Below are 26,386 nucleotides of genomic sequence, written 5' to 3'. Positions count from 1 at the left end.
GTCAAATAAATGCTTGCATGGACTACAAACAGGTATATTGCTTCAGGTTCAAAAGGAAGTAATGGTTACAAAGTGATAAGAACGCTCAAAAAAAGGGAAGAATTGCAAGACACCTAACAGAATCAATGGGTTATTCTTGACCTAACTTTGCATTCACATTCGTGCAGGAAGATTGAAAAAACAAAATGAACTCTGGAGAAATTAGTGCAACTACAACAAAGCTTGACATAATAATTTGTATAGATGGTTCATTATTTTGTACATGTGGTGAAGAAGATGCAAACTATTGACACTAATTCAACAGACTATTTTCAGTGGTTTTTTTTCCACGAAAAGGTGCACTGCAAGTAGATTTGGATCAACAAGAAAATACTCATCTGTGCTTACACAGAAATAATCTCTAAAGACACCTCCATCCCTTTGTTTTCTGCTGTTCTCCTTCCCTTTGCATATTTAATCTTTCTCTGGTAGTGCTGGTTTGCTGACAGACTATAAAAGAGAACTGACAAGAATTGGTGCCATAAGCCGAATTACAATTATAGTATCTTCTGAGTAGCATTTTTTTTCCTGTACTGTTGCATTCCCAACATAAGACAGCATTTAAACCAGATGTTTCAAATTATATTCTCAGAAGATTGCTATCATGTTTGCAGTCTCTCTGTCTTAGTAGTAAACAGCTTGGATTTCCTTCAAACCTTGTAAAGCAATTCTATCACTGAAATTTTCTATTTCTAAAAACTGATGTTGAAAGGCATTTTCCTTGCTAGCTTCTAAGGAGAATCTCACATAGTTTGTATTTTCAAGAAAAAGATGAAAAAGAGAACCCATAGACTGATTCTTCAATTGGTAAATGATCCCAAATTCACTTTTTTGGGGAGATTTCCAAAGCATTTTACTAGAAAAAAATATACACTAGCAGTGGGTTACACCCTCAAACACTTTTAAAACAGTTAAATTTAGTTAAGTAATTAATTCATTCTGAGAAGGTTTAATATTATCAATAGCTCAGCCCAGAGAAAAGCAGAGTCTTCATATTGTAATAATCATATCATGGACACTGGGCAACACAAGAGGTTTTTGAAGTGAGGGATGCAGGAAGAGGTGCTCTGTCTAAACCACGGACATTGGTTGTGTTTCAAAGCATACAGGTTTTAATATGAACAGACAAAATTTAATGCAGAATGCAAATAAAAACAATGTAAGTCTAAAGGCTGTAAGGGATTTGTTTCAGAAAAATCTGAGCCAATTGGTTAATTACATAATCCATTAAAAAGCATCTCTACCTCTGGTTTATCTTAAAGTTTTTCTGCATGATCTTTTGGTTTTGCCAGTGCTTATCAGCTAAGAGCTATAATCAGTTGATATATTTTATCAGCTAACCCATTATCCATCAACATCAAGTTTTCCAACTGGCTTGTTTATTAAGACAATTTGTTGGTTCCAACTTCAGAGCAACACTTTCATTACCCAAGTACAAAATAGATTACTGCTATCATAAGTAGCAAAAAGAAATTCATTCAGACTTTTCTTCAGTGAAACACTAAGCTGGTCTGGTGGTTGGCAACCCTGCACATAACAGGGGGGTTGAAACTCGATGATCATTGTGATCCTTTCCAACCCAGCCCATTCTATGATTTTACGATTCTAAATCTTACTCATTTATTTAATATGCACTAAAGTGTCACTTATACTGAAAACTTATAATCAAAATCATCTAACTTATTTCACAATCAATTTCTGTGTAACATCCATTTAATTGCAACCTTGGACTAATCGTACAGAATAGCATCATGCCAATTCTTCTTTCAGCAATGTCCTGACATTATGAAGCAATCTTTGTGACTGCTTTCTGAAGTTTTTCTCCTAAGAACCATAAATGTATTGAAAAGAACAACAACAACAACAACAAAAGCCTAAACAAACAAACCCCACAACCAATTCTTTTAGAGGCGTTTTCTCACTTCTGCACCAAATTCTAAAAAAGGCTTCGCTGATAAAAGTTTGATTTAGGAAAATTCTCTACAGGAAAAAAAAAAACAAAACACATAAACCATAATTAAGCATACTTTTATATTGACAGTACTCAAATGTTCAAAATAAGTAAAACCAAAACAACTTCACTGTGGAAGTCTCTGTCTCTTTCTTACAAAGGGCTGATAAAGCAAGGAAAATTTGGAACCAGTAAATGTTAGCTTAGATCTGCTATTTTCTCAGAAGCAGGGTAAAACTAAGGAATTGTGACATTCCTTTTGGAGTAGGTCAAGCTTTACAAGACTACATAATGTTTAAAACATGTCAAGTGAAAAACTTACTAAATTATGAAACAAACTTCTAAACTTGGCTAAACCCCAAGTACAGTATTTCATTGATTATTACTGCCAAATACTGTTAATTCTATGGCAATTTAATGTCTCTTACTCAGGATTACTTAAGCTATTTTCCTGACTTGCTTTAGATTCTTATTTTGGTTCTTCACAGAGCAAGGGTACCATAACTAGTGACATACTTCTAGCAGTACGGTGCTACAAACAGAAAAACAAACAGAAAAAATGGCTGATGAGAAAAGACATGAATAATGGAAAGGTTTAACTTGTCCCAGCGCTGCAATAGCAAAGAATGGAAATAAGGGACCAAAGAAGATCAAACACTGAGGCAGGCCAACGGACAGGACGGGAACACGGGATTTACCGCTGACTAGAAGGAATTCCTCACAGCAAATTTCATCTTCATTTACATTATCATTTAGGATCACTCAAGCAAGACAGCTGTGCAACTTGAACAAAGACTGTAAATGAAACTTAGATTTAAATACTCTATTGCATTGTCCAAAGCACTGATTTAATAAAAAGATCAAAGAAATAATGCAAGGTAAATCAGAGGGGAATGCTTCAGAAACAAGAGATTTTTAAAATCCTGGTGTAAAACATGTCCAAACAACTGTTATTTACTGTTTCAATCTCCTTTCAAGGAGAATGAGTGATGAATAGGAAGGGAGGAGTAATGTATTACTCTAAATGCTAAGCACGAGTGTAGATCTGTACTCCTGAGTATTTAGCTATTATTTCTTTTACAGAATTACTTCAGAACGCGTCCACTGGTAGCTGACAAAAATATCAAACTTACTAATAAAATTCTTTCATGATCTGTGCTCCAAAAAAAACCTAAGAGCCTAAGAATCCAATATTTTAAATTAGTACCATCATTTGATCATATTCTTTCCCATTTTATACCACTGATTGCTTTAGGTAAACCATCACTTCAAACTCAACTGCGCATTAAGAATGGAAGAGTGGTCCTGTGTTCAAAACTATCCTTTACTCATCTTTGCCTGAAGGTATGCAAGCCCTTCATAATGCTAAGGAGCACTTTAATAATGAAACTTGTCCTGTTTTAGGACAAAGCAATCTTAGTTGCCCTTGGTGACACTGCTCCATACTGGAATTAAGTTTCCTTATGCTTTGAGCAAGTGAAATCACAGGCTTGAATGCTATTTATATACTTGTGCCTTAAAACAGTCCTAATAACTGCACAAATACTGAGCAGAACCCCATCTCAGAACACTCCCTATCCTAGTGGATTCAAAACCCACTCTTGAAAACAGTAAAATACTGATTTATACCAAGAAATGATTCATTCCTTGTCCTAGTGAAGATCACTAAGCTCGCTAGGTCTATCAGTAATGTCTATTCAGTAATGTCTATTCCAGACACAGCTCAGACAATCCCCTGAGGAGCAGAATAAGCCTGGACAGCCATTTAGTGGCAACTAAAATGTTGGAAACTCTGTAAGTCTTGCAACCTAGAGAGCAATGAAAAGCTATCTGAGGAAGACTGATGTAAGTAACCTCAAAAAAAGCATACGCCCTTGCTTTTCCTGCCTCTTCAATCATAGGAAAGTTTGTATTTGTCTAGCATGACAGTGAACACACCAACAAAGCTTATTAGCTTTATCTTGCCAGAAAAACTACATTTAATTTACAAATGAAATCAAGAGGCCCCAAAGTTGGCTCTTTTCCCAGATGCCTTCAAGAAACAAAATTTGTCAGACCCACTACCTATGAGTAATGCTCTGTCTTGCCAATCAAGAGGTTATCTCAAGGCACAAGAAGGACATAACAAAAAAAATGACTGTTCCTCTTTGAGGGATACTAAAAAAAAAAGAGATTCCTACAATATACAACAATTTGCTGAATTGTGGTTCAGAGATTCAGGTTCTTTGGAACATTGGAGCACAGATAATACCAGAAACTCCATGGAGTTTTCTCAAAACTTTGCTGGTGCTATCCATCTTATGTAACACCATTACAGCAACACGTATCAGTTGAATAACCCTACATTAGCATGCTACATCAGCTGAACTGCAGAACTGAAATCATTAACCCAACAGTCCTGTCTCCTTTTCCAGATTGAAATTACTTATCTAAAATGAATGGATGTGGATATTCATTAAAAAAAAAAAAGCTAAAAAACAAGTTGTCAAGTTACTAGAGGCAACAGGAAAGATTCTTTAATAGCATCCGTGTAAGATAAGGTTCTGTATGTAACTGCATGCCAAGAAACTGGCTTGCCGCCTTTCCTACACATCGGAACACTTGATTTCTGAATAGAATATTATCCTTCTGGGACTACAGGTACATATGCTACATACGATCCAGATGTTCTTATTTTACAAAAGGAGGTGCACATGAAAAAGAAGGGGTTATATAAAAATAAAAGAACATATGCTCCAAATATAAATTCCAATATATAACACACCCAGGCATAATATTTATTTTGAACCCAGTAGGTTCTCCTAACACAGTTACTGCATTGGTAACCACACCATACTGTAATAATATAAAATGGGCACTAATATCAATCATTCAAATTTAAATTTTGTTTCCTTCTCTAGGTCTCATATTCCATACAATTTACTAATCTTATCTTCAAAGTGCACTTTAGAAGTATACAAGTAAATTCTCTTACAGATTTCACTGCACTGAAGTTTAATAAAAGTGAGTTTTATGCAACCTTGCGATTTACTTCTAAAATATACAGGTAAAAATAACTTATTTTTGAAGTTATTTTCAAAAATCCATGCAGTGCGTATTTGGGATTCTCCACGTATCTTAATTTTTAGGTGACTAGCAATAAAAGCTTTTTAGATTTAAAGGGCAGTGTTTTTCTAAATAATTGCACAATGAATCATAAAAAGAACAGATAATGTAATGTAATCTAACTAAAAGAGAGAACTGTTAATTAATGCCCTTTATATCTTCAAAAAAAATCGACTGGAAGCTTAGGTGTTCATGAATAATCTTTGATATCCAAATACACTATTTCTGGCATGTTGTAGAATTAGAGAATGTTTCACTATAATTGATGTGAAAAAAAAAACCAGACTGAAAAATAATTTAATATTACTAAATTTAAACACTATTAATGTACAGAGCCTAGAAACTGTACTCAGAAACATCTCCATTGAGACTACAGAGATCACATTCAAAAAGGAAATTGAATAGGCTCCAACTTTCTCCCAATTTCCTGTATGATAAAATCATGGTCTGCACACTGATAAAACAAGGAACTAGATCTTAGTGACTCAAAGATTGGAGGCACAAGTATCCCAAACACAAAGTTTATCTCCATAGTGGAAGGGAAAACCAGACACCTCAGGGATTCTACGAAGAACAGATACATCATGCAGAGCACAGTCTGCTATCTCCAGGACACAGTGAAAAATGTCAGAGGCACAGCAGGAAGGATTCAACATACATCTGTGGAAACTCTGAGACAGGAACTTAGCCAATGAGCCCTGTGCCACCATGTTGATTAAAAAAGACCTGTCTTACAAGAGAAGCGTTCCATTGACAAAGCTACTAACATCCACAGAATGAGATACAACATGGCCAAAGTGCCAGAGTGTGTGCTAAAGTGTTTGTAAGTCTGGAAAGAAGAAGAAAGTAACTGGCCAATATACCAACGCAATCCTTACATTACAACTAAACCATGTTCAGATCATCAACACTTTCCTAACGAAAATTCCTCACAGCAAGAAATATCAAGAAAAGGCACAAAGCAAGACTACTGCTGGCAGGTCAAGGAAGGTGACATTTGCCTCCACTTAGCACTGGTAAGGCCATACAAGGAGCCCTGGGTCCATATCACTCAACTTATCTGTAAAACATCTGCTCACTGGAAATCATAAAGAAGAATGCTGGAGTGCAACTCAAGCCACAACATGGCATCTGCCACGACTAACCTAGATTGAGTTAAAAAAAGATCAAAAGTATATTCCTCGTGCAAGTGCCTCAAGAGTATACTGTCACCTCCACCAGCAGCTGTAAACTAAGGATATCTGCCATTGAAAAGACTGCTAGAAGCTAAGCTTTTGGATCTGTGAGGGCAAATGTTGCTGTACGGCTTAGAATGATCAAAAAAGATCATATCTCAAGAGTAAAGCCTTTTCTGAGCGGGAAAATCTTGCTGAAGCTGAAGTTGCTGTAATAAACTCTAAGATATGTTTGGCAATCATACACCTTTAAGTCCAAATTAACAAAGAGCTGAAGACAGTATGAAGAAATGGACTCACAGAATCACAGAATTGTAAGGCTTGGAAGGGACCTCTAGAGATCACCAAGCAGGTTCCCTAAAGCAGGTCACACAGGTAGGTCTTGAAGTCATCTCCAGAGAAAAAAACTCCACCACCTCTCTGGGCAGCCTGCTCTAGTGCTCCATCAGTCCTGGCAGTGAAGAAGTTCTTCCTTGCATTAGCATGGAACTTCCTGTGTTCCAATTTCTGCCCAGTGTACCTTGATCTATTGTTTCTCATCACCAAAAGGAGCCCACCCCATCGACTAGACTCCTACACTACATCAGGGCAGAGTAGAAGGGAGGATCTTCCTCCACCTGCTGACCATATTTTAATGCATCCCAAGATACCAATGGCCTTCATGGCCACAAGGGCACGCTGCTAGTTCATGGCCAATGTGCTGGCCACCAGGTCCTTTGCTGCAGAGCTCCTTTCCAGCAGCTCAGGCCTTAATATGTACTGATGCATACAGTTATTTCTCCCCAGGTGTAAGACTGTATACTTGCCCTTGTTAAACCTCATCAGGTTCCTCTCTGCCCACCTCTCTACTCTGTCCAGGTCTTGACGAATGGTAGCACAGCCTTCTGTCGTGTCAGCTGCTCCTCCAAGTTTTGCATCATCCAAAATTATGACTCCTACTCTAAAAACTTCTTACTAACTGTAAATTTAGAGGAAAAAAAAAAAAAGACATTATATCATTTGAGCTGGACTGAATTGCTGTTAAAAGTCTTAGCAGATTCTGAGAAGTAGAAAGTCAAAGCAGAAGAGTAAGTGACAGAGTACTGGAGCAGGCTTCCCAAAGAGGCTGCAGAGTCTTCTCTGGAGATATTCAAAGCCCTCCTGGACATTTTTCTGTGCATCCTACTGTTGGCAACTTTCTTTAGAAGGTGGTTGGACTAGACAACTTCCAGAGGTCTTTTCCAACCTCTACAATTCTGTGTTTCTTAATTCCTGAGAAGAAAAGTAGCATCCTTGAGACAGAGTAGCAACCTGGACAAAATAGCTCCTGGAATTTTCTTAAAAACATACATTTCAACTTTGCGGATGTCGTGCTCAGTGATGATCAGCCTATCTGTAAAATAAAGGTTTGAATGAAGGAAGTGGCAGCAACAGAGATCTGATATCCCTTCAGGGACATGGAGGGTCAGGTCCTCTATGACCCTCTAGGACATATATTTGAAGTCATGGCTGTCAATTTTAATAAAGAAGCTGGCAAAAGCCTGTGAGGACTTCACATCTGTTTTGTGGTATTTGAAATCTCTAAATTGTGTTTGGATCAAGTTCCCTGGTATAAAATGTGTTGAAGAATGTTTTTTTTTCTAACAGATATTTACGGAAATACTACTAATCCCTTCTTATTAAGACACACAGCTTCTGAAAAAAAGTTGCTATTTCATCAGTCCTAGAAGAGTAGAGAATGCATCAAACGTCTTTCTTCTGCCTCCTTGGGCTGATTAGCTGTCTGTTATGATCACGAAGGACCACAGAGCACTCCCCCTTCAGTGTTCACAATTCAGTAATGTAAAAAGCAGACAATAAGCTTGTTCACAGGTGTATTACTAAGGTAAAATATTATCTGGTCTCAAATGAGAAGGCATATGCTTACTCACTCTAAACACACATCTTTGGTAGGACATACTCACTTTGCTCTTTTCTATATAATTTGCACAATCTGACATTCAGATACATACTGCAGGTTTTAACAAGTCATCATTTCCAGTGTTAGGAACACAAGATTTTTAAGGACTAATTGTTATCTTACAGAGTCTCAAAGGGGGAAGACGAAACTATTTCAAACTGAGTTAAAGCTTGAAATGGTTAGTCCCATCAGCTGAATTCTCCATAAAAACATTCCAGGTTTGCCAGCTAGAGGAACTGAAAACAATATCTTTGGATTTAAAACCTTGCAATTCAATTGTTCATGTTAAAGGAAATGGTTGCAACAAACTGATGGCAATAGCAAACTACAATGTTTGTGCAATCCCAACTAGCAGTAAGAAGAATGTTTTTCTACGGGCAGGTTATGTTTTGTTGTTTAAGAAGCTTATAAACATACTTTATAAAACAACTTAAATCACTTTTTATTACAGCAATGTAGTCTTCTATATGAGAACACAAGTTCAAAGTCTTTACGTCTAAAGGTCTGGGCCCCTACTTAGTCAGCCACAGAGACCAGATAACTTTACTTGAAAGCAGCAAGGAACAAATCTCACAAAATAGGCTAGCCACATGAAAAGATGAAACTTTCTTAATATGGATTACAGTGGCTTCAGGAAGTAAAACAATTACCAAAAAAAAAAAAAGCAGGAAAAACAGAACCTTCAGCACTACTAAATGAACCACTGAAAGAACACTCTGAAGAGTTAAGTAGAGCAAATAAGAAAACACGAAAAAAACAATGTAAGAGTCAATGGAATAAAACAACCTCACTGACATTTAACATTTACATAAAGGTCAGATTCCCTACGTTTTGGTTAAGTATTCAGCTGGGATCTCAATCTTTGGAGCGTGCATGACCAATTTTGAAAACAAAGCAAAAGCACAGTAGAAAAATTAGAAGTCTGTAAGTATTCCTAAAAAGAAAAAAAGCCAAAAATTGACACTGTTCAGACAGGGAATAAGACTGATCTAGAATTATTAATGACTGGTTTATGGCTAAACTGCATAGCTGAACTTTCATTCCCACATGGAGTTTGCTGTAATGGAACTGAACATGACCTAAACCATCATGATTTATAGGTACGTACTAGAAGAAAAGGCACTGGCCAGGCACACCAAATTAATTAATATTCTGAACTATTAAAATGACAATAATTTCACAGAATTGCTACAATTGCTACAGGGTATAGGGAAAAAATACACAAAAGAGGAAAAAAAAAAAAAAAAAGCACATTCACAGCATAATATATAGAACACATGATCCAAGAGCAGTTTCAGTCAGAACAGAAAAAAAAAATTCCATAAAATTAAAAAAAAAAAAAAAAAAAAAAAAAGCAGTTGTTTGGGAAATACTGTGTGTGACTTGCAAATATCATTCATTATCATTCATTGCGTTGGGGTTTAGCATCCTTTGGAAAATCTCTCCAATTTCTGACAGTCTACATTTTCTTATTCAGACCTGCCTGATTTCACTGACAAGATCTACATGTTTTTGTCCAGAAAGATATGTAGGTTGGTGTAAAATCTGATTATCCTTTTCCAGTAGCTCCTGAGAAAATTTAAGATTGACAAAACAGCATTCCTAATTAAAGTTATATCTACTGAATTCTTAACTTGTCTCAGAAAGTTAAAGAGGAACAATTCCATTTGGTTCTGTTGCTACAAATCCCCATTAAATTATTCACATACTGATACCAGGATCACCCACCACCCAATGCTTCAAATCAGCATGGCTTTAAAGTGGCTGGTGTGAAAGGACTGATTTTCCTTAAGACGTGCCCTTCTACAATTACTGCAGTCAACGTTGATAGTGAAGTGGAACCAAAAGCAGCATCTGGAACACTGCAAGGCAACAATATTTGCTTTGAATTTTTTCTATTTTTTAATTCAAAATTTTAAGCAGATATTCATCACTTACAATCTTCCCATGACATGATGAGACTGACTTACAAACACAGAAAAAGTAAATTCTTGACAGGCTTAGGAATCAGGATGTATCAAAGATAAGGATCTGACTTGGAGCTCTACAATCTTACCTTCTTCTGAAGAACGTTAACTTTGCGTTCCTTCACCTCTAACATATCCTTGAGATCATGGATCTCTCCTGCTTGAGTGCCTTTCTCCTCTGCAATCTCCTGAATCTGCTTTGTCTTCTTATTTAGCATGGTCTCTTTCTCCTCCAGACGTAAGCGTAATGCATCCACCTAGATTCAGACACGCAGAAACAGGGTTTGTTTAGCACTGAAGGAGAGAACTCTTACAAAGATAAACTGCACTCCCACAAGGAACCATGTGCTGACAAATTACAAAGAGATTCTGAAAACTAACATCAATTTGAGACTTCAGCATATTTCAGTTTGCAATCAGTTACATGTAGTAGGAGATCAGAAGATGAAAATAATCAGTTGGGGTTTTTTTCCCCCGAATTATATCCAGAACTATACTTCTAACATAGTTCAGTCTTAATGCAGTACAATTTTGGTACTTTTCCCTTCAGAGTAGAAGATAGCACCATACCAGCAGAGGTTCTCATATATGTAGGAAAATTGACTCTTTTATTTGAAACACTACTAATGTTAAGAGATTTAAATTCGGAATGTTAGTACTAAATAGTCACTTTATAGTCTAGATTTATTGAGAGTCTTAGCTCAGCCTGGACACAATGAAAGTGGCCACTTCAGATCAAAATATGGGACGCAGATTGCTTTACAAAGGCTAAGAATATTTTCACTTAAATAGCAACAAATTAGTTTAAACGTAAGGTGCTTTTTTTCTGTAGGATGCAGCTTTGTGTTAAAGATAAGATGGAACAAATGACATACAACAGGATATTGTGGGTGCTATTTGGACAAAGAAACGGAGCTCCTATAGTCTCAACAACCTTTGAAAGACTGCTAATTCTGTGGTATCCTCAAACTTCAAAACTGTACATTGGGAAACTTTTCCTTCTACACTTGTCTTGCACAAATGAAACACACAGACTGCAACACAAAAGGAATGGGAGAAGAACTCAGAGCTATCTGAATACAAATTTGATGAGAAGAAAAAGGTCACCACAGAGCACAGACTAATCTCAAAGACCATTGTGGAACATGAAATCCAACACCAGCAACCTGCTCAAGAGACCAAAAGAAACCCACTGACCCCTATCCACTCAACATTCACACAGAGCTCAAACCTGCCAGCCTGGCTGCTAATCTTATTTGACAGTACCAGATTTGGTTCCTGTTAGCTGAAGCCATTACAGGACATCAGTCACACAAAGTAAACAGGGTAATCACTGAATTTCTTGGTCCTTGTACATAGCAGAGACATGAACTGAAAAGACAACGTGGACAACTCTGGCTAGAGAAACAGTTTAGGTAGACACTTTGCTTGTGGCACTTCGAGCAACATTTAGTTTTAATGTGCTTTTTTGATTCCACTTTATTTCAATTTACTAATGGAAAACCTGCCTCTAAGGCTCTCCATTTACAGCATGTTATACCCACAAAAGCCACTGTTGTTTTGTCTGATTCCTTTTACACAGAGCAACGAGTTCCCGCCGTGGGGCAAAAGGCCTGCCCTGATCTTCTGAGCAGCACCACAGTCCTGCTGCCACCTCGATGTCTGAAGCTTTCCCACTTACACATGCATTATTAAAAGCACATTCCTAACCTCTCACCTAGCAAATAGTGTGTGGAGTACATTTTGTAGTGATACCAGAGAAACAAGCACTACCCAAATATGATATATAGAATTGACAGTGTTTGTAACAAGAAGTTTAGCAGGTAGAGCTAGCTTTCTTTTCTTTAAACTAACACAGAGGCTGATTAGGTACGTCCTCTGCATGTACTTAATATTCAAGCTAATAACCATTTTCATTCATACTTAAAGGGAAACTGAAAATCTCTCTCAAAGGCAAATCCACAGCCTCAACATTTGTGTTACAAAATATTCAAGGTATTCCAGATGCCTACAGTATTAAGGAAACACAGAACATCCGCAAACAGAAATTTATCCACAAAAGCTTTCCATTTTCTGATTGATTATTCTCTTTGAACTCTGTATTAGCTTACGGTTTGGAGCAAATTGCATTCCTGGTTTTATTTGTGTGAGGTCCCTGCCTAGGAAACCACAGAAAACACTTTCAGGAATATTTTCAAAGGCTGGCAGGACACACAGTCATTACCTTAACACTATTCCTGGCAGTACACTGCACTTGTTTATTCATGTCAACTTGGTTTATGTATGGCATCCTCCCACAGTGACAAGAATTGAGGGCTGCTGGAGTCAGGTGATGCCAATTTCAACAAAGTCAGCTTAAGATTTGTTCTGCACCTGGAAACAACCGGGCAAACAGCTGTTGAGGTGCTGACACCCCTTCTCCTGACTTCTCTGTCCTGGATGGCGTTGTCTTAACCTAGGGTTAACCTAACTGCTTTCACAGTAATAGTGTGCCATGACTTTATGCACGGCAACTAAGTCTCGCAGCACAGCTCAGGCAACTGCTAGTCCTTTGCTTAACAGCACAGTTGCTAACTCTGCCTGCACATACCGCCCAATTTCCCATGAAGCTTTAATAAAATAAGCACATCAGTTGCCATCTTCAACACAACAGCCTGCCTAGGTACAACAGGTAGCTCTTCTCATCCAGGTACCATACATAAGAATTTTCAATTTCTTCACTGTAACAAACATATGAAAAACTGTGTTATGAAATGACTGATCTGCCTTCACAGAATTTACCAGTAGCAGTAAATTATACTCCATAACTGTTCCTAAACTACATAGCCATACACACAGCATAGGGAATTCTGAATTTCCAAGAAGAAAAGAACATTAGTAACTCCAATTACTACAATTAGCATAAGAAATAATATAAAATTTAAACTACATTTATTCTTAAGTCCTTTAAAAAATATCTATCTTGGAATCTGTAATTAGACTTAAAAAGTCCACAGTGAGTTTCAGAATTCACTGAAGAGCTTGAGACAACAGGGCTTAGGTTCCACATGTGTTTTTTCTCATTTTAACCACCATCTCTAGTGTACTGTAGAAATCAGGCTATTATTACTATGCTAATAATTTGCAGTAGGGTTCCTGAAATTGTCAGTAACATCTAGAAAAAACAATATTAAAACAATATCTTTATTCCAAGATTGATTGATTCTTCTGTCTAATTTCGTGAGTCACCCGCACAAACCATGGCATAACCATTTGTTTAGATCCATGAATAATGTCATGCTCCATTCAGTCAGATCAGAAAGAACAATGTTCCATACCTTTTATCCAGAGCCTGGTTTCTTTCTAGTGGCAAAATGCAAAGCATTTATTCTTTGTTGCTATCTCTACACTATTGCCAGCAAAAAGGACAGAATATCTACTGAGAAACGTGTTAAGAGCTTGCTATGACTTCTAACAAGTGCCTGCTATTTTTAAGACAGATGTTGAAGTGAATACAGAAATAATTAAGAAACGCACAGCAGATGATGGAACACTGTGCTTAGTGTGTGGGGTGAAATGCTACATTTATGTCACTGTAAATATTGCTATGTGAAGTATCATGCACCTGAAACAACGTGTTAAAAAGAATAATTTCTGTGACGTCCTATAAGAAATTAGAAACACAAATTGAGTTGTTTCCCTGATAGCATGGTCAATAGAGAAATGTTTACTGACTGATTTTGAATACAGCAGCTGTTCCCAGGACTTCATTCTCTACTTTTGACATTGATCTTTCTTATGAATGATGTTAGAGTTGACTTTTCACCTTGCTATCCAAATGACCACAGTACTCAGTCAGGCCTGTAGAAGAGCTGAGAGCAAATCCTTTATGAATGTACAGCTCCTAGTTCTCTGGACAGTTTCAATTACACAAGTACCTTGCAGAGCTGAGGCTTTGTGCAGAGGCTGTTTGCTTCTTGCTAGGCCTGTAAGCTCAATAGAGGACACTACCTTCAGGGCTTGCTTACGTCAGAAAACAGTTAATCTCTTCTTCCACAACCTCTAGCACGTGGTACTAAATACTTTAACATGGCAAACTCAGTTTTCTGAACTGAGAATATTTGCAGGTGTCAGCAGAGATCTTGTTAGAGACACCCAATTCCCATTAATATACTCCTCCTTCGTTTGGGAGTCTATTCAAATTCCTAAATGCAAGTAAAAGCCCCAGGAAAGAAAGGCCTATAAAGTATTCTATATTCTAATAAGACATTGGAAGTAAACAATATTGTTGCTGATGACTTAATGTTTGTTGTTTTTTGTTTTTTTTAAAGATATAAATCTGAATTTACCAAATGGAATAGACCAATTACAGTTTCATGTCAAGCAGTACATGAAACAGAAAATTCCCACTGATTAGTCTAAGCACTCATTGAATCCATGTACCAGATAGCACTGAAACAAGCTGAAGAGTTCACTGAGGTATAATACAAACTTTACGCGGAAAAATGCCAAAATACATATTTTTGGATTGTTTCATTTACGAAAGGATTATACACATTTAGAACTATTTTTATAATTTCCCTCACAAATTGAAAAGTTAACCACAATATCCTCTCCACCCAGTAGCCCTAAAGATAAACATGCCACAAATTAGACACCGTTCTTTGTAGTTCTGGTAATGGCACGTATCAGATCCATCTTTGATACACTGCACCAAGGTAGGTATTGCCATGCCTCCCTGCAGCTTTATTAAAGAAAAAACAGAAAGGCTCATGAAGCCGTGCACCTTTCTGTCAAAATGTTTATTTTAAAATGACTGTAAAATATCATTCCCTTATGAAGATTTCTGCCAATAATGAATATTGAAATATTGAATGAAATATGGCAGAAAATGCACCTCTTTTCTTCCTCACACATTCTCCAGGCATCTAGACATAAGCTATGGAGATATTTTAACACCAGCCAGTGTTGTCAAGAATACAGTGAGACCAAGCAAGATCTTATGCTCCTATCCTATTTCCAGCAAAAAATATTCTATAGAAAGATGAACATTGCTTTAAGAAAGGGCTGTCACACAGGATGCATCAAGCATCTTAATGATGCAGTTTATGAATATCTTTCCAACTCATGCTTGAGAGGGTCTCTTGTGAAGACAGAAGAAAGGTGAGTAAGATGATTTAATTGTTGAGTTTTCTGTCAAGAACATCAGCAAATATGACGAAGATGTGATTATCTTTCAAAAACTGTAAATATCTTGTTGGAATTACATAAAAATTCTCAGAAACATAAATAGGTAATTCTAAATATTCAACTTAACGCTGATACAATGGAATACTCTGATGAATCAAAGGCACTTTGTATGTGTTTAATCCATACTAGATTGCTACGTTTTACTATGGAAAATGCACTAGACTGTATTTGAACTACTTTTCCAGAGAAAGTACACCATTCACAGCTCTATAATCCATTTAAATCTATCAGAGAAGCATCATGCTGAAACAGTGCTGTTAACGTTTTAACTCCATAGCAACTACTTACTGAAAGACAAAGACAGGAAGACAGACAGAAAATTGTCTTTCTCTGTTAGTGTAGATGTTGTGTTTCAGTTATAATATCTGGAAGGAAACAATATAAATAACCTAACAGCAAAAAGTAGAAAACCTCGCTGTCTCTCCTTTCAGGCAAATTTTATTATTAAGAGAGCCATGTCATGTTTCAGAAATACAGTGAGATGATTTGCTTTTGTAAATGACAATCTCATTTGGAAGAAATCAGCAAATATTTTCAACGATTAGTTAATATTACAAGTCATAGAATAGTATAAAATGATTTCTACATTAAAAAGAAACACCTACGGTGGCCTTCAGCTAAAGTAAAATCAAAATGTCTTGAATAACTATCAAGAGTAGCTCCCAAAGTTATATAACAATGTCTTTTAGTTTTTAAATATTTTGTTTAAATTACACAATGTGTTTCCAGTAAGTTTGTTTGTAAGCTTCTCACAATACTCAGTGATTTAATATTTTTATATTACTTTCAATCAATATAATGAATGAAAAGCTGCATTTTTTATTTTTAATTACTTTTAACCTAATATCTACTTCCACATTCAGTCATCCCAAATTATTTGCCTATCTCAAATGGTCTGTTAATATAACCAAGCTTAAACATAGTTTTCATTTTCAACTCGTACTTAAACTGTAATATTGCTGCCTTTGCTTCTGATCTGGAGATGTCCCTGTGGATTCTCTCTGCCTTGTTTCCCTACCTCAGTTATGTTTAATAGCTAAATATAGTTTCTCTCTGTAAGACCTGCTTCACTTAGTCTTTCACTGTTATGCCTACACCCCTATTGCATTGAAGGAAATATCATTTCAGTCTTTACATAAATCAGAATAATCAGATCATAAACCAGAGAATAATCAGAAAAGCATTTTTACATCAAAGGGTATTTTCTGTATAATTTGATTTCTGCAGGTGGCTAAGGCCACATACACCCTCAGAGTCACTGAACATGGCTGAAGGAAGGCTAAACAAAGGTAAAAGGTGCAAATAAATTCTCTCACACTCTTGTAACATACAATCTTTCTACCAGTGTTAGCCACAAACTTTCTGTATGCTTATTCTATAGCTTAGCTTTTTGCTGGTTTAGCTGTAACAATTCAGATATTTTTTGATGCATGACTGCCATCTTTTGGGCTTCACCTAACATTACAGTTTTCCATGGCAGAAGACAGAAATGCTGTCTTCACACAACATGCCAAACTTCTTCTTCAAGAACGTCCAGTAGCAATAAATGCATATGCTATACTTATCGTCCATTTGATATTCAAAAATACTGCTGTGCTGGTTTTTTGGGGTTTTTTTTTTTCCTCTCTCAATTCTAGCTACAAAGTCATTGAAAATAAATTCCCCTAGCTCAGGCACTGCAACTTCCAATATCAGATGTGCCTAGGAACAATAATATTACTGGATTATATTGTACAAATGTGCATTTATCCATAGGAACACATCTGCACTTTCACACATTTCTTTACCCTCAATTCTTGGCCAAGAGAAACCAAGTACATAAGCAAAGAAACAATGTGCTCAGAACAAGGAATAGTAAATCATTATGGGATTGCATAATTGAAACAGGAAGAAAAAGAATATACTTTTTATCTCTTGCTCTATGGGAAGTCAGTTAAGTGCACAATTGCCCATTTTACCTCCGTCTGCAGAATGGCAGCTCTTTGCTCTTTAGCTGTAAGAGACTCTTTCAGAACTTCAATATGCTGCTTGCTGTCAGAGAACTGATTTGTGAGGGTCTCCAGCTTTGTCTGCAAGGCTAGCAACTCTGTGTCTTTGCGTGACAGCTCCTGTTTCACCTGGCCAATCTGAAAAAGAAAGAAAAGATACAGAAAGAAAAAAATAATCGTCATTTTTTGTCTTTTCTACAAAAGTAAAGATAAATTCACATAAGTACCAACAAACAGTATGATATCCTTAACTTGTCTCAGAATTTTGAAGTCTTCAGTTACCTTGAATGGAAGGCCAGCAAAAATTTTTGTCATAAGCAGAAGGTACAAGGAAAAATGGGGGAATAAGAACGTTTACAGTTAAAAATGGCTTTTAACAAAGTCAATCCTGGTCACTTTTCAGAGTACTGACCAAAATCAGTTAGTTAGCAAGGAAAAGTTTTTAACATCGTGAAGGAAAATCGTAACAGGAACGTACTCCTACCCTGTAGCATCAAGAAAAGTATCTTTTCTTGATACAGATATCTAGAGGTTTCTCTTGTATATTACATAACAAAGATGGACATCTCTCCAAAAACTAGAATTTTTCCATTTTATAACTTCAACATCTTTGTGACACTAAAAAAAAACACACCACGCTAATCCCAAAAGTGCTAATGTTCAATGTTTAAAATGTCATGAACAAAAAAAACTGTCCAAGTCATCTTCAATTTTGGGGAATGTGTCAAGAACAAAATTAAACTGACATAAACTATAAATAAGATGTAAATTAAATCAAAATAATTAGAAATCTTGGGTAAATGCGCTTTTATCTTGCCAACACTGTACCAGTAATCAGGGCTACATTCTTTACCAAAGAGTAATAAAAGAGCATGAAAAGATTTCATTAAGAACTACAGTGTGTTCCATCGTGCAATGGGATATGGAAGCAGGAAAGAGATAGAAGAAGGAGAATTAGTTTAGAGAACTGTTAGGTAGCTTATCTTTCACTTAATTCAGACATAATAGGATGTTTTTTTCATACTTTTTACTAAAAGCAAATATGCCCACAGAAGGAATTCACCATTTATTTAAACAAGATACAAAAGTACTGATGTAGCAGGGCTATTTCTGCCATCAGCTACTGACCAATACAACCAGCGGTGCAGTACTCCTAGATTCAGCACAATGACTGGGATGATTTAAACTGTTTACTGCTAGTGATGGATTTGTTTTTTTTAATTTGATCAGAAAAATCTTAAAAACTTCAGATGACACAAACTTTTTCAATGACTAGGTAGCACGAATTATATCTTTCTTAAGACAGTTTGCTCCTTCTTTAAAATAACAATTTCTCTGTGGGGTGGGCCATCTTAGAAGAAATGTTTACCCTACATACTAGTGTTTAGATGAAATTTCCTAATCTGAAGCAAACCACATTCCTTTACATTAAAATTCCCAAATAGCACTTCCAGATAGTTCTTTTTAAACATCTGTTTCAGAGAAGTAAATTGACACTGCCAGTGTACTAAAGCTCTCTAGGAAGAATGCAGTGGAATCCAATCAAGTTGCAAAGGAAGTTAAGGCAGCATTAAGAGCTCACATTTCTCTTCTCTTTGTGATTATATGATCACTCAGCAAATGCACTATTTTGAGAATAAAATTATTGCAAAGGAAAATTCATGCTGCTAAAATGAAACAATCAGTTTTTAAGATATTTTCAGCTTCTGACTTCCATTTTCTTGTGAAAGAATGTTAAGAAGGTTCAGCACATGATTGTGAGACGTTATCAAATTACTTTTATCCTACTGGGGAAAGTAAGTCCCTTTGAAAGTCTGGTACCACAATGGGTGCTGAATACTTTTCAAAATGTGCTACAGAGAGGGGAATATCTTACTGCTAAGAATGAATCATATCATTAAAAAGCAAATAAGAAAACAAATAGAAATATTAAATTGAAGAGTGATGTTGTGGACACCAGAACCATGTGAACCAAAGGCAGCTACAGGGCCAAGCAGGCTGTTAGTCCTATGGTTATACACAGTTGTAAAGAAGGTAAGAGAAGAAAAGTTACCCCGAAAGCAAGAGAGCTAGAAAGCCCCAGTGCATGGCCACTGCACACAAAAGATAAATCTTACGGCAGAGACCTCGGCCTGGAGACCAGCCACTCTTTTTTTCAGGTCCTCCCCTTGAACCTCTTTGGCACTTAGCTCTTCCTTCAGTTGCTCTACCTGTCACGACATTGTTATGCTTTTAAATATTTATCAATAATCATCTTTTGCTTAGCCTCTTGCAACTAAACAGTAAACTAAAGTTACTGAAGTAACTAAAAGTGACAAAGAACTGAATAGAAGAATCAACATTGGTCACTCTTTTTCTCTTCTATTCTTCATTAAATCTTCTCAAATGTTGTATGTCTCTGTGATTTCATACAGGCTGCTGGACAAACATTTGATTATGAAACAAAAATGCATACTCATGGTTATGTTTATATATGTAAAGTATTGGGCACTTCAGTTTTCAAACTAGAATTCATGAGGAAACTAGGACAAGTAAAGGGAGATTTTGCAATACAGGAGAAAAAAAAAAGTTAATTGTCAGTGTACACTCACAGTTGACTATACAATACAATATTAGAAAGAAAAAAGAAAGAAAAACACAAATTTTGTACACTTACAAAACAGAGCTGGACGACAAGATGTTCAGGCAAACAGAAGAGACCCAGAAAATATCAGAGTAGCTGACAGATATACAGCTAAGTAGATATACAAAAGCAAATGCACAGGAGGAGAAGAAATATGAGCACTACTAACAAGGGAAGAAGGAAGGAAGGAAAAAAAGAAAGAAAGGGAAAAGAAAGAAGAAAACTGCCTCTTCATTTTCCCAATTCGGAACTAGCTATCCTTTAGTTTCTAGAGGCAATGCAGTGGGATAAAAGAATGAAGTATAAAAGAACAGATGTGGCTATTTTTAAAGAAACACATACTTCGTACATGTTTCTATTTTAGGTCAAATAATACTTTTTCAAGAAACTTCCTCCAGCATTCTTTTTTGAGACAATTAACTTCAAGCAGGACAAATACAATAGGTTAGAATTATTCGTGACATGGAGAAATTTTCAGCTTCTTGTTTCAGAGATTTGTGCACTCCTTTTACAAAGTATGCACAAGGTAACTAAGAAAAGCAGAACTACTGACAACATATCTACACATCTACTGTATGAGGTGGCCTAGACGTCCATTGGAAAATGTTAGGCTTCACTAAGAAACACTTCTTTGAGAGAAACAAAGCAGCACCTGATATCTGTCTGTTGTACAATTTCAGCTATACAATGACAATACAGTAAGTCTGCATTCATTTTTATGCCTGAGGACCAACGTATCTCACTGCTACATTTGTCCTAAGACACAAATAACCCCAAGTGTATTAATTAAGGTTGGCACGATCACTATTGTAGAATATACTAACATTCTGACTCCACTAGCAGAAGGGGAGGGTAATGGAAAACAATTCTATTGACAGTTGATGTTCTTCCTAGCCTTTGTGTAATAAAAGATAATATATTCAAGGGGTGACAAAAAGAATCGTATTTTTTTCAGTAGGCTACATTTTAAAGGATAGCAGACAAAACCTGTAGCTATAATGGATTATCAACATTCTATAGATGCACACAAAATACTTCTGGAATGAAAGAAAGTTACAAATGTGGCAGTAAAAGTAGAATTTGGTCCACTGAACTCTACTGAATTTGAATATTCAAATTTGAATTTTAAATTCTTTTTAATATTTATAAGTTATTTTAGTGGCTACAGAGCAATATACAAGCAAACTCTATCTAACAGAGCTAGAATGGGAACCAAGATCCTAAGTACTTTCCTTAACTGAGCATGAAGATTTATTTCATTTGTTCGCTTTGGCTCATTTTGTCTTCCTACAGTCACTCTTTCTCAATACCTTATTTTTCATGAATTTGGAATGACTACGGTACACCTCCATTTGCTTCATTTCTTCTTCACGCTCCTCTGTGCTCAGAGCTCCATTTGACTTCAACATCTGAATCTCCTCTTCCAAATCCCGGAGGCCACGCTCCATGGAAGAAATTTTCGAATCCTGAAAAGGATTAAAAGAGACAGATAGTAAAACAGTTAGATGTTCTGGTAATATACCATAAGAGTAATAAATGAAATAATCTGTTGGGCATGTATCCACCCTTGAAATTTTCTCAAGTTCTTACATAAATCAATCTATACCTCTTTGCGTAGCATCTGGCTGGGCACACAAAGACGCAATTGTTTTTATACCTTTCAAGGAAAGCAAGACTTTAGTACTGGAAGGAAACATGGCTAGGGGCAGGGACACAGCGTACAAAGAATACATAAAGGACTATGAGAAAAGGTTGCCTTGTAATGCTAAGTCCAGCATAAAACAGAGAAATTTAATTCTAACTGAATGAGCAGCAAAACATGACTGCAAGTATGACAGGAAAAAAACAGTTTGTGCTGTTAGTAATTTGAGTGAGGTCATAAATGGAGAACAAAACATCTTAAGCAAGGAAGAGATGAAACAATCTAATTTTGAGTGATGAAATAGCAGAGATTCTTGAAGCGTTTTGGATAATACACACAAAATATAAAACATTTCCATTGCTAAAATACATACATCTGGAACAATGTGAAAGTTTACCTACCATTATCCTCGTGGCTTTAAAGAATGAACAGAGATTTTCAATCTATTTTCTTTATCATTTCTTTTGAAGTGTTATTTGTTAGAACAGCAGAAATAGATTAATTCAGGACACAGAGCTCCACACATACTTTTTACATGCATGTGCATTTACGAAATGCTGTCTTTAGGGCAGTCTTTTTCCTTCCTTTTTTCTTTCTTTCTTTTTTTTAACTCTGTTCTTCCAAAATATTTCGTTTTTCTTGAAATATGGATTGAATTTGAAGCAATCCTCCATTTTTTTCACAGACCATCTCTGAATCATATTTTTTGATAATCAAAATACAGCTGAATAAAAGCATGAAAGACCTTCATATGTAAGTTTTTATCCATGAGTTAACATTGTTCCAATGGACCATTATAAAGAAGTAGTTTGCTGCTTAATTTTTTATGCTTAAGTTAAAATCAGTAAGGCAGACTTTTGCAGCAACAACAAAAAAAACTACAGTAAGGTAAAGTGCTATGTTGTAATTTACAAGAGTATTCAATTTCAGCCCTCACATCATTTCCAAGAAATACTTATATTTCCTTTTAGATCATAAGACTGCTTATTGTTACCAGACGGTCAATTAGTTTTCATTGCTATGGATCATAAAGAAAAATAATAAAAGAAAGACAGTAGAAGAAAGGCTCCAGAGTAAAAAGACGAGAAATGACTACAGAAAATACTGAGATGGAATGGAATGGAATGGAATGAGTTGGAAGGGAAAAAAGGGAAAAGTTGGAAAGCAAAAGAAAAAGAGACAGATACAGAAGGTGGGAGAAAAGGAGGGCATGATAATGGAAGAAAACAGTTTGCAAAGACAGTTTCCAATTTTCAATTGTATTTGCCCAGACCTTGCTTGTTTGATGTACTTTATGGACGATCCAATAAAAAATATGATTACATAGTCCACCTGTAGTTGAGCTCTTGGCAAATTGCCATTGCTCCATTAGATATCTGAGTTAATGGCTGAAGAATTCAATCACAAATTCACTCATAAAAGTTAGGTTTAAGATAGTATACAAGCACCACTCCAGTTATACAACCTGTTCTTTAAGTGGATTTTGCAGTTGGAGATTGCTAACATCACTGATAGACAAAAAGCAAAAAAAAAATGGCATTTCAAAGGTTGATACTTTAAAAAGAAAGCAACCCACATCATCATAAAGACCTAACAATCCATCACCTCATTCTTGTAACACAATGGACTCTTTGGTAACTGAAAGGAATCTGGATATGTTGCCATAAGCAGACAACAAACAGGTTTCTATTGTGTCATGAAGTAGTTTTGTGTTTTCACTGGTCTCTATAAGATGCACAATAATACTGATAAATTATATATGTATTTATATATATGTTTTTTTAAATTAGGAGATTGACAGAAGTATATGGCATTTGAAGCAGTCTATTTTGCTATGAAAATTCATTTTACAAAGAATATTCTCTCCTGCTGGCTATATGCAACTGTTTACCTTCATCTCAATAACAGTTTGCAGAGCCTTTGTCTTGGCTGAGTCAGGAGCATTTTCAAACCGTCGATGTATCTCCTGTGTGAGGAGAAAACAAAGCAAAAGTTAGCCTAATGGCACTTTGTCCCATTTATCAAATACAAACAAAATTACTACAACCTACTCTTTCTGATATATGGCATAATTTAGCTGCTTTCTGAAGTTATCAGTTCATGTGTTTTATGATCTCTTACATGAAAAAAAAAAAAAAAAGAGTATACAAAAGCTCATTGAACAGAACCATCATCACAGTGCAAAAGAAACGAGAAACTGCATATCTGACCATCTACTTCCTCCAAATGAACTGTTGATAAGGTAGTTGAATATGCTAAAATAAATCTGTCATTTGCCTGGTAATCTAAACTGTTAGCATTAATTTAACTTCTGTTAGATTAATCTAAACTGTTAGTATATTCTCACGGAAGGCATATATGTCCATTACTTAACTAGATGTGTACTGAAAACAATAATGCTGTGGTTTCAACAAGCTTTACAGTGCAGCTGATAACTTTCTAAAACTTTTTACCACATAGCAGCAACATTTAATGGCATGTGATGAAAATCCTTCTCCGCTGGAGCTAGAGCGTAGCTCAAAGCACAGAAATGAATATCACCTTATTCTAGAAGATCGGAGCATGCAAACAGGAGGTTAGAAATGTCCATGTGATATTTCCATTTATGTGAATTTACAGACCTAGCATGTTTCAAAGGGCTCTCAATGGAATAAAATGGAAAATGCTAGAACACTAAAACAGCTTGTTCTCTCATATAAAGTAGGCACATATTTCAAACCAAACAAGTGCAAATACAGGAGAAACAGTAACTACTACTTTATTATTTTTGTCAAAATATTATCCTTACATCAACACTAATATTCAATGTAGGCACACGAATACATTTAGAATGTATTATATGACAAAAGAGTACTTTGGTGCCTATAGCATAACTAATACCAGTTACTGTAACCATCTGTTTACATGCACGTAGGTTAACCACACACTCCCATAAGACCCCTGCAAGACAAATCCAAAAAGCCATCCACAAAGTTGTGTTTTCAACAGAGATGGGAAAGGAAGAGATAACATCTTTATGGTAGTCATATGGTAGTCAATTATCTGAACAAGAAAGGTATAGAGTAGTACAGAAATTTCAAAATACTGAAAATATTACTTAACTACATTAAAAATAAATATTCTTACACAGCTGCTGAAATGAGCCAGGCAGAAATGTGCAGCCATGTGACAAGGGCCACAGAAAGAATTTTCCATCAGTTTGGCACAGGAAGCCTTTGTCAAGTTTAAGCTTGTGAATGGTAATAACAACAAAATCCAGCAGCAATTTTGTCTTTAAATACTGTATTTATGGATTTACTGAGAAAGTGTTTTTAAAAGTATGCTTGCAATTTAGAGAGATATTCCCTGATAAAAGGATCTTGGACAAACAAACCAGAAACAATCCTTTAGATAGATAGATAGATAGATAGATAGATAGATAGATAGATAGATAGATAGATGTAGATATATATTTCTCTCAGTTGGTCTCTAACAGTCTTTCACAGCTGCCTTCTGGTAGAGGGTCAGGGGCACGCTTCTTCTTGCCTGCAAACAGATACTGCTTCTATCTCTTCAGCAGGTTGTAAACCAAGTGAGGAGGTTGTTTCTCTACATTAAAGATGCTGATGTTAAATCTTGGGGAGGGCTTGGGGGAACACACTTCGCTGAGATGCTCTTTCCAGGGAGTCGATAATACGGCCTTCAAAATCTTGCAGAGATCATCTCCTTAACAACGTTGTAAGATTTCTAAAAGCAATCAGCAGCCTTTCGAAGAACCTTTATTACCCTGTTTCTTAAGCCCACTCTCGCTAAGAATAAGAAGCTGTCAAGACACAGTATTTCATTGTTACAAAGCTGGAGTAACATCCTCATGTCACCATGTCCAGCCTCAGCATTTCATTGAAACACATCAATGAAAGTACTTTTCCAGTCTCTCCACTACTCGCTATTCAACTATGTAATGAGATTCATTTCATACACTACTATGTGGTGCTAAAAAAGAAGCTCCTTATGAGCTTGAATTTGCTTTACAAACATTTCAACAGGAAGTCCACCATACAAGTTCCCCACGTGAAACTCAGAGCTATATCTCATCGCTTTCAATCAAAAACCATCGTACCACATACTGTCTTTATAAGAAGAAGCTACAATAAGCCTCTAGCACTCAAAAGAAGAATTTAGAAACACAATGAGAAGCAGTCCAATATCCACCCATTTACTCACTACTCTCACAAGCTGCCATCACAAAAAACTCTTCAGTGATCTTGGTCATCCTCCACAGAGAATGAACTGAACTAACTGCATTTCCTAAGGTAACTATGGCATATTGATCCATTTCCAGCAAATTCCATAAACTCTCCTTATTGAGCAGATTCAAGGATTGCAGCACAATCCTATGATTGGCTATCAGTCCTCTTGATCTGTGAATATAGATACTGTTGTATTGTTGTGTAATATATTGTTGCAGACACTGTTTCACTGAATATCTTAGCATGCAGCTTCAACATCAGCTAAATTGGAGCCTTTAAAAACTTTCAAAGGGTGTTCATGAACAATTCAAGTGATAGGAGTGGCCTTCTCCTAAAAAAATGCCCATATCCAGAATTTACAGAGTGGACACTTGCAACTACATTCATGCATTCACCAAACAGTGTACTGTTGGAGAAATATTCAGATACTTTACTGCTCTGCAGTGGCAGTCCTGTAGTTTCTGATGAACTCTCAAATTCACTATGTCTTTGGTTGAAG

At 36.1% G+C, this 26,386-nt stretch overlaps 1 protein-coding gene across 5 annotated transcripts in view; it reads right to left on the bottom strand.

The window, feature by feature from the left end:
* ERC1 (ELKS/RAB6-interacting/CAST family member 1) overlaps positions 1-26,386 on the bottom strand; it is a 288,936-nt gene that overhangs the window by 182,751 nt on the left and 79,799 nt on the right. For 3 of the 5 annotated variants that reach the window (XM_042837662.1, XM_042837661.1, XM_042837664.1), the window contains exons 4-8: positions 23,550-23,624; positions 21,327-21,482; positions 19,520-19,603; positions 17,364-17,531; positions 10,266-10,433 (exon numbers count right to left, since the gene is read on the bottom strand). In XM_042837662.1, coding sequence (XP_042693596.1) covers positions 10,266-10,433; positions 17,364-17,531; positions 19,520-19,603; positions 21,327-21,482; positions 23,550-23,624 — 651 coding nt within the window. The remainder of the gene's footprint in view (positions 1-10,265; positions 10,434-17,363; positions 17,532-19,519; positions 19,604-21,326; positions 21,483-23,549; positions 23,625-26,386) is intronic. The other 2 variants (XM_042837663.1, XM_042837665.1) reach the window with 1 other exon arrangement.

The sequence above is a fragment of the Centrocercus urophasianus genome, unplaced genomic scaffold, assembly GCF_019232065.1.
Source record: "Centrocercus urophasianus isolate 14NV4802_14NV808 unplaced genomic scaffold, USGS_Curo_1.0 seq_73, whole genome shotgun sequence".
Taxonomy (NCBI): Eukaryota; Metazoa; Chordata; class Aves; order Galliformes; family Phasianidae; genus Centrocercus; species Centrocercus urophasianus.
The sequence above is the reverse complement of the archived record's forward strand: the minus strand, read 5'-3'. Positions and strand labels throughout refer to the sequence as shown.